The sequence below is a fragment of the Cebus imitator genome, unplaced genomic scaffold (assembly GCF_001604975.1).
Source record: "Cebus imitator isolate Cc_AM_T3 unplaced genomic scaffold, Cebus_imitator-1.0 Scaffold166, whole genome shotgun sequence".
NCBI lineage: Eukaryota > Metazoa > Chordata > Mammalia > Primates > Cebidae > Cebus > Cebus imitator.
The window spans coordinates 2301935-2311471 of record NW_016107481.1 but is presented as its reverse complement, the minus strand read 5'-3'; the positions used below and the strand labels follow the sequence as shown (position 1 = coordinate 2311471).

The 9537-nt window shown below is 37.8% G+C and overlaps 1 protein-coding gene and 1 pseudogene across 4 annotated transcripts in view; both read right to left on the bottom strand.

Moving 5' to 3' along the window:
* BTBD8 (BTB domain containing 8) overlaps positions 1-9537 on the bottom strand; it is a 125445-nt gene that overhangs the window by 96635 nt on the left and 19273 nt on the right. For 3 of the 4 annotated variants that reach the window (XM_037744134.1, XM_017544147.2, XM_037744135.1), the window contains 2 exons: positions 4571-4764; positions 1871-1988 (listed from right to left, as the gene is read on the bottom strand). The exons of the other annotated variant lie outside the window; for it this stretch is intronic. In XM_037744134.1, the coding sequence (XP_037600062.1) occupies positions 1871-1988; positions 4571-4764 (312 nt within the window). The remainder of the gene's footprint in view (positions 1-1870; positions 1989-4570; positions 4765-9537) is intronic. 4 annotated transcript variants of the gene reach the window in all.
* Positions 4771-5879, bottom strand: LOC108314995 (annotated as a pseudogene).

Below are 9537 nucleotides of genomic sequence, written 5' to 3'. Positions count from 1 at the left end.
TATATATATATGACTATATATAATTAAAAAATTAAAGCAGCCATATTACAAAAGGATTTTTAGCCACACCACTAGAAGAATGCTGACAATTATCATCTAGAACAGGAAGTAATTGAGAAAGTCCCAATGATGGGCTTTAGATGTGTTCTCTGAACTACTGACATAATATCCCTTAAACTACGTAATAAAATTAGTATGTACTATATACAGAGAGATGTTTGAGTCTGGACTAGCAAGGTAATCTTGTAATTTAGAATTTGCTATTCTAACTTACCTAAGGGAAAGAAAGTAGGAAAACTTACTGTCTTTCTAGTTAATATGAATTTCTTTCTTATTGTTAGGTCAATAAGATACACCAGAAATGTGAGCAAGAGCTGACCTGGAATACAAACCTAATATTCTAGATCCAGCTCCTAAAACATAGTCCTGTTAGTTCACTGTCAGGCAGCACACAGGGAAAGGCCAAATACGTGCACTGTTTGAGGACATATTGCAAATGGTCACGGGGTCCTGCCTTCCCTGTATGACAGTAATAGCTTTAGGGCTCTATAACTTTGGTAGGATGCCCATATGGTCTCATGAAAAACCTGGACACAAAATAAAATTAATTTTTAAAGTAGAATTGTGTTGAAAAAAAAAAAAAAGACAGAGACATACACCCACACGCACACCATGATTTAGGAAATATACCCATAGTATGGAAAATATAATGACCAATCTACATTATATTCTGAATTTTACAATATTTAATGCAGATTCCGTAAGAATTAGGAAAATTTATGTATGTACATTTACAAAGTACATATTCCCAGAGAGAAAAGTTCAAATTCTGAATAGTAAATAGTCTAGTTCAGACTAGCAATCCTTGGGTTGTACTGATGGCAAAACCAGCATGATTTCTAAGAGTACAAATATTACCACTATTTGGCTTGACAGATTACTGTAACCTAAACCCACTGCTAATTTCATTAAGAGCTGTGCACCCCCGAACCTAAAAGATTACTTCTTGTCACGCAAACACTCTGGTTCTTCCAATTCATGAACACCAGAATAACTTTTCATCAACATTCTATTTAAAACACAAAGAGAGGAAGAACTGCCTGGGTTCCTTAGTTTTCTGGTTCAGATTCTAGTAAGGCCCAGCTGTATTTTTTTCCCTTGAGTTCCAAAAGATAATATGTATTTCTTATTAAAATTTTTTCTGCTTTTAAGCAGATTTTGGTTACTTGCAATCAGAGCCTGACTAAAACAGGCAGCAGGCTTTAATTTAAAATCTAAAAGCCCAGAATGTCTAAGCAACCCAATTCTGAAGCAGAACAATGAATTTTAAAAAGTACATTGAAATATTAAACCTCCTAATCAATGCTATTCATGAGTATCATCTATTTTGAATCACAGAATCTGTGCCAAAATGCATTCAGAGAAAATATATGTCATTCATGTAGAAACAATACTTCTCAGTACTATAATGCCTATAAAATTTAAAATTTACATTTAACTACATTTTCTGTGACAGTGGCTTCCAAATCTATTTTAGGCAGCAGAATATTTTATTCTAATAAAATCTTAGGTTCATGACAAATGCAGAGCATATATGAGATCTGCTCTGGCAGAAACATATATATGCACATGTCTGGGTTGGCCCATGTGTGCATGTGTGAAAACGTTGCAGAAAACCTTGCCTGATGGCCAGCCTCTTCCCCTGTTAGAGACTCCCCCTGAGGAATCACAGTGGAACCCCTTTGGCCTTCACGGAACCCCTGTGGCCTGTGTGAATCAGAGCTTGAAAACCACTGTGCTGGAAAGAGACAGCTGCCCTTCCACACTCTACAGCCACAACCAAGACACTAAATCAGTCGTGTCTATTTACCTGTGAGCTTTAAAACGTTTTCCATCAACAAAAAAATCAATATCTGGGCAACAAGGTTTCACATAAAGCTTCAATAAATCTTCTCCTAATTCAGATGCAGGCTCCAAGTCATAATTATCTTTAAAAAAGAAAAACAAGACTAAAAAATAGTTTAATATTACAAACATTCAAAAATTGTCTTCTATTATTAGCAAGAGGTTTCCCACATAATTCTCTCAATTAGTTGGAATATTTAAGTGGTAAATTAAAAATAAAACAAAACGTTTCAATTATCTACACTTTCTCCTTTGAAATACACATATTTCTACTTACATGTAAATATAGATATAGTCATGCATTGCTTAATAATAGTCATGCATCCTTAATGACAATTCGGAGAAACATGGTGTTAGCTGATTTCATTGCTGTGTGAACATCACAGAGTGTACTTACACAAACCTAGATGATAGAGCCTATTACACACATAGGCTATATGGTGTAGCCTATTGCTCCTAGGCTATAAACCTGTACCACATGTTACTGCAATTAATAGTGTTGGCAACTGTAACACAATGTTAAGTAGTTGTGTATGTAAACATATATAAACACAGAAAAGGTACAGTAAAAATCTGGTATCGTAATCTTATGAAACCTCTGTCATATATGTGGTTGAATATGAAGCTCAAAAAAATTACAAAATACCATTTATATAAGGGGTAGAAAGATGATACATCAGTAAAAACAACTGAGAAATGACCAAAAAGGAAAATCAAGAAAGCATGGTGTCACAGAAAGCAGAAGTTTCAAGGAAGGCAGTATAAACAATATGAAAGGCTGCAAAGAGGTTAATGAGATGTAGACAAAAAATGTCTGTTAAGCTGGCAACTGGGAGGTTACTGATGAACGTGGGGATTTTACATGGAGTGATGGAGTAAATAGTCAAAAGGTAGAGGGTTGAGGGGTAAGCCCTTTTCACTTAAACTCACAACTTGTTTGGCCACTTTAAAGGGTTGCCATAGAGCCATGGCAGAGCTCTAGGCAAGAGTAGCAAAACTGGATTTCAAATATCAGCTCTGTAACCGCTCTGTGTGATCTTGGGAAAGTCTCTTATGCTCCCTGAGTCTTAGGGTCCTATCTGGGTCTTACTGATAAAATCAGTCTGTAACACTTCTTAGGGTTTTATGAGGCTAAATTAAATAAAGCATACAAATGGATCTACCTCAAAGCCTAGAATGTCTATTCATTCACTCATAACTAGATATAGTGACTGTAACATAACAGGAAACTAACCAGGATAGATCAAGTGAGCAATTATTGCTTTACACACCAGTAATAAGATCCTTTAATCCAACAAATAATTTCAAATACAGTCAATTCTGCTCTAACACTTGTTTTGAAAAAAATGAGTTTGATCCAATACAATTCATGTATTAAGGAATAATTTGAGCATAAGATGAATTTTCCATTTGCTTAGGTGCAAAATTCACACGAGAAACACTAGGCTAATGCAGAAAGCTACACTTGGCTGAACTAAGCCATGCATATACACACATGCACACCTAAATATCTACCAGATACCTCAGTTTGCTGCATGTGTTATGAGCCACACCCATTTATATATGGTTTTATAAATTCCCATCTGACTTCAGACAACTATTAAGAGACACTTTTCTTTGAATATTTTTATGTTTCAGCATGGTCTGACCTTTCTGAGCAGGGCACCAGTAAACTTGGTTAAAGGATGGTTAAACAGCTAACATGCCTTGGAACCTAAAGATATCTATTACTCCAGAAAAATTTAGAAACTTTCCTCCCCTGGAGGCCATTTCCTTACATTCCAGGGTAGGGAAACTACCTTCTCCTCCCCTCCCAAAGATTTACCTTCCAAAGTAAAGGTCTGTCTGTCTCTGGAGAAGAGAATGGGAAGATCTGCCAGCAATCTGTGAAAGCTTAAAGAGTCCTAATTTTGGTGTTCCTCTTCTGTGGTGCAATCCCACTGCATGAGCTGGGTAACATCAGGTCCTCACTGCATTGCCTCACAGAACTCAGGGGTTGGCACTAAGATGCTCTGTGAGTGATAAATGGTCTGTTCTCTGATCCAGGGACCTGAGATTTCCTGTCAGAACCTTTTTCTAGGCATACATCCATTCTTAATATTCTCTTTCCATCAATTCACAGTAACTCACAAGCTGCAATCCTTCAGAAATCCACTTCTACAAGCAAACTTCAGGTCTTTTTCAAGATAAAATGCTATTATGTATTATAGTATCTATGTATTTCTTAACCACTTAACATGCATAAAACTAGGCTACCATTTTTATTAGGGTATTATTTTTATTAATGTGTCATGGTAAAGTTTTGTGTAACAGCAATTTCTGTGTGGCACAGTGCTTTTAAGGAATGCATACATTGTCTTGTAACAGAACTGACTCTGCTTAAGCTTCTTTACTGGTGTAGATTATACTAAGGACAATAACAAAGAGGCGTAGTGGCTAAAAGGAGAATTGTGAGTTATGTATGGATTTATTCATAACAACCGTATCTGCAACTACTTGGGAAAACCTGGAGTTAGCAATACTGCTTTCAGTTCTCCATGCTTACGTTAAAAAAAAAAAAAAAAAAAAAAAGGAAAGCACGTTTTTGAAGTATGCTTTTCTCTAACTGTATCAGAATATGGTTATTTTCATGGCTATAAATAAAGCTCCATAAAAAATACCTCACCATTGAAAATTAAATCATCTCTGTCACTGATATCCTCTGGAATTTCACGCTTCTGAAGAGAACAATCCGATGAATTCTTAGACTTTGGAAAATTGATGTCAAGTTGCTTTTGTGATATCCCAATGTCCACCATCTTTTTCCTAAGAATTTCCTCTTCATAGTTTTTTACGTTTCTGTTTGATGAATATATAACCCTAAAAGACAAAATATAAAATACTAATTAAATAATATTGGTGATTCTTTTTTTAACTTGGGTTTTAATTATGTATATAAATAGCAACATGAGAATAAGGAGTTCTAAGGCTTGTACACTATCTCTAGGTGAAAGGGTTTCAGATTAGTTTGCTTGTAGGATGGTATCACCCAAGATAACAGAGTTCCGGTCTAGTTTTTCTTGAAGAAAAAAGCCAATTTAATACATTCAATACTAACTTCTCTGCTATTTTTCTGTAGAAATACTGATTTATTCTATGGCATTTCCAATGTTTACCTATAACTGATTAAGATGGGCAGAGCCTGGAATTTCCTACTTTGTTCCAGGTGAATTCTTCACATTTCCTGGCTTTTGAAAGTTCTCCTTCCACAAATCTTCTATGAGGATATATCCTCATAAACCTGTCATATAATCTCTCCCCACTGATCTGGGCAAACACGATAGCTTGCTGTGGATCATTGTGTTAATACAAGGAGGCAGCTAATCCCATTACACCAGGCAGATACACTAGCTTCTTTATTTTTGAACCTCTAGCCAAAAGGAGTCCAATAAGGCCAGCAAAACCAGTAACACCAAGTCTTGGAAAAAATCCAGGAGGTGCATTTTGGAGATAGTCATAGCTGTCTAACCCACACTGAACCAAACTTTACATCTTGGGCTTAGTTTGGGAGTACGCTTCTTGACACCAGCTTGTGTATGGCTCACAGTAGTGTTGGAGCTGTGAGATGCTTTCTTCAAGCAGGCTCCTTGATTCCTCCACATACTTTGATTGACCCTCAGGAACTGCATAGAGTGAAAGCTCATCAAATTTCATGGAATTTTTGGGAGGTGAGTCCTTTTTTGGTGCAGCATAGACTTTGAAGGTAAGCAAGCTCAGGCTGGCTGGCCCCACGGACCTCTGAATTACATTGAACATGTCGCTGGCAGTAGTGGCTCTGGCCATATTGGTGATTCTTAAAAAGAAAGAATACTAGTATCCTTAGTGTGCCACTTTCATATATAATATTAAACCTTCTTAATTTGGACTAACTGTAAAAAGAAATCTAAAACAGCAGAAGTAGGCTGGGCATGGTGGCTCACACCTGCAATCCCAGCACTCTGGAGGCCGAGGCGGGCAGATGGCTTGAGGTCAGGAGTTCAAGACAACCCTGGCTAACATGGCGAAACCCCATATCTACTAAAAAAAACCACACAAAAATTAGCTGAGCATGGTTGCAGGCACCTGTAAGCTACTTGGGAGACTGAGACATGAGAATCTCTTAAACCCAGGAGGCAGAGGTTTCAATGAGTTAGATCATGCCACTGTACTCCATCCTAGGCAACAGAGCAAGACTCTATCTCAAATAATAATAATAAAATAAAACAGCAGAAGCCAGGTAAAATGGCTCATGCCTGTAATCCTAACACTTTGGGAGGCCAAGGCAGGAGGATTGCTTGAGCTCAGGAGTTCAGACCAGCCTGCGCAACACAGTGAGACCTCCTCTTTACAAAAAATTTAAAAACTTAGCAGGGCATGGTGGAATGTGCCAACTACTTGGGTGGCTGTGGTGGGAGGATCATTTAAGCTCCGCAGGTCAAGCTGCAACGAGCTGTGACCATGCCGCTGCACTCTGGTCTGGGCAATAGATTGAAATCCTGTCTCAAAAATAAATAAAAATAAAAAATAAACAGCAGAAAGTTTGAAAAGTAGTCTACAAAAATGTTAAATGTTAAAAAGCAATATATAATGCCAGAAATGGGAATTGCCCAAAACATGGCTGCCACCGGCTACCCACAGTGAGTGCCACCTCACCCCTGGGCCCTTCAATGCCTCTGTTTCCCCTTGGAGGACTACGTGACAGGTGGAGCTTCCCAGGGTCCTCGTGAGAAGTATGTCTGTAGGAGTTATCATGGATATTTCAGGAGCTGTCTTCCTTCATGTGAATTTTGTCATGCATCCGTAAAATTACTCCATAGATTTGCTTGGAAGGCACTGCGTTTACCAAGATGGCTGGAGCCATGTGAATGGGCATAAATGGCTAAGGTCTGGCAACCATCAATATCAAGTATCCATGCACCTGGCCTGAGTTGATCCCTTTGCCCTTCAGAGCTTGTGATATGAGATAATGAAAATGACAACTCAGAATATTCCTGAGAGAGAACTACCCTATGATGTAGAAAACTAAACATTGTATGTTCTCACTCATAAGTGGGAGCTAAGCTATGAGGATGGAAAGACAAAAGAATGATACAATGGACATTGGAGATTGGGGGGGGAAAGGGTGGAAGGAGGGTGAGGGATAAGACTACAAATTGGGTACTCTGTATACTGCTCGGGTATGAGTACAAACAGAAATCATCACTAAAAAACTTATTAATTTAACCAAACACCACCTGTTCACAAACCTATGGAAATAAAAACAAAACAAAAACAAAAAATAATAATGCCAAAAAATTAGAAGAACTAGGCCAGTCACAGTGGCTCACACCTGTAATCCCAGCACTTTGGGAGGACAAGGTGGGTGGATCATGAGGTCAGGAAATCAAAACCATCTGGCTAACACGGCAAAACCCCATCTCTACTAAAAATACAAAAACAGCCAGGCGTGGTGGCACGCACCTGTAATCCCAGCTACTCAGGAGGCTGAGGCAGGAGAATCACTTGAACCTAGGAGGTGGAGGTTGCTGAGTCAAGATTGCACCACTTCACTCAAGCCTGGGTGACAATGCAAGATACCATCTCAAAAAAAAAATAATAATAATTAGATAATCCAGATGAAATGGACAATTCCAAGAAAGACACAAACTACCAAACCTGACTCAAGAAGAAACACAGCATCTGAGTAGACCTACAACAAGTAAAGAGATTGAATTAACAATCAAAATCTTCCCTCAAAGAAAAAACAGAACCAGATAGCTTTACCGGTAGATTCTACCAAATATTTAGTAATACCAATCCTTCACAAATTTTTCCAAAAAACAGGAGAGGAAGGAACACTTCCCAACTCATTCTATGAGGCCCGTATTACTAATACAAAAGCAGACAAAGGCATCACAAGGAAAGAAATACACAGGCTGGCATTCCTTATTAACGTACACGAAAAAACCCTTGGCCAGGCGCGGTGGCTCACGTCTATAATCCCAGCACTTTGGGAGGCTGAGGCGGGTGGATCACGAGGTCAAGAGATTGAGACCATCCTGGTCAACAAGGTTAAACCCCGGCTCTACTAAAAATACAAAAATTAGCTGGGCATGGTGGCGCGCGCTTGCAGTCCCAGCTACTCGGGAGGCTGAGGCAGGAGAATTGCTTGAACTCAGGAGACGGAGACTGCGGTGAGCCGAGATCGCGCCATTGCACTCCAGCCTGGGTAACAAGAGCAAAACTCCGTCTCAAAATAACAAAAAAACCCTCAACAAAATTAACCATAAACTGAATCCAGCAGCATATAAAAAGGATTATACACTATGGCAAACAGATTTATCTCAGGAATTCAGAAAATTAACGTTATACACCATAACAGTAAAATAAAGGACAAAAACCACATGATTATTCAAATCAATGCAGAAAAATCATTTGTCAAAGTCCAACACCCTGTCATGATAAAACTGTCAACAAACTATGAATAAAAAAGAGTGTCCTCAACTTGATAAAGGACATCTAAGAAAAATCCACAGCTGACATCATACTTTAATGGTAACTGAAAGTCTTCTTTAGAAGATCATCAAAGATGTCTGTTCTTATTACTTCTATTCAATATTTTATAGGAGGTTTTAGCCAGGGTAATTAGGCAAGAAAAAGAAAAGGCATCACTGCATGGTAAAGAAATAAGTAAAGCTATCTTTATTTATAGATGACAAATTTGTATACATAAATCCTTGGAAATCCACAAAAAAACTACTAAACAAGTTCAGCAAGGTTGCAGAATACAAGACCAACATGTAAAAATCAATTATGTTTTTATATACTAGCAATGAACAATCAAAAATGAAATTAGAAAATAATTCAATTTACAACAGTATTCTAAAAAATAAAAATACCAGAAATATATTTAACAAAAAAAGTACAAGACACTCATTGAAAACTACAAAACAATGTTGAAAGCAATTAAATAAATGGAAACACATTTCATGTTCATGGATTAGATAACTCAATATTGTTAAAATAGTAGTACTTTCTGAATTGATCTACAGATTAAATGTAATCCTTATTAAAATTCCAACTGACTTTTTTTTTTCCTAGAAATTGACAAACCAATCCTCAAATTCAAATGGAAATACAAGGGGTCCAGAATAGCCAAAACAATCTTGCAAAGAACAAAGTTGGAGGATTCACACTTCTCAATTTTCTAAGCTTCCTACAACACTACAGTAGTTAAGACTGTGTGGTACTAGTATAAGGATCGTGGATGTATAGATCAATGGAATAGAACTGAGTCTAGGACATACATATATGGGCAACTAATTTTTGACAAGAGTGTCCAGACAATAATGCAATGGAGAAAGAACAGTCTCCCCCATAAATGGTGCTGAGACAACTGAACATCCAAATGCAAAAGAATGAAGTTAGACCCTAACCTCATACCGTATACAAAAATTAACTCAGAATAGATTAAAGACCTAAGTAGAAAAGCTAAAAGTATAAAACTGTTATAAGTAAACATAGGCGGCCGGGCGCGGTGGCTCACGCCTGTAATCCCAGCACTTTGGGAGGCCGAGGCGGGTGGATCACGAGGTCAAGAGATCGAGACCATCCTGGTCAACATGGTGAAACCCC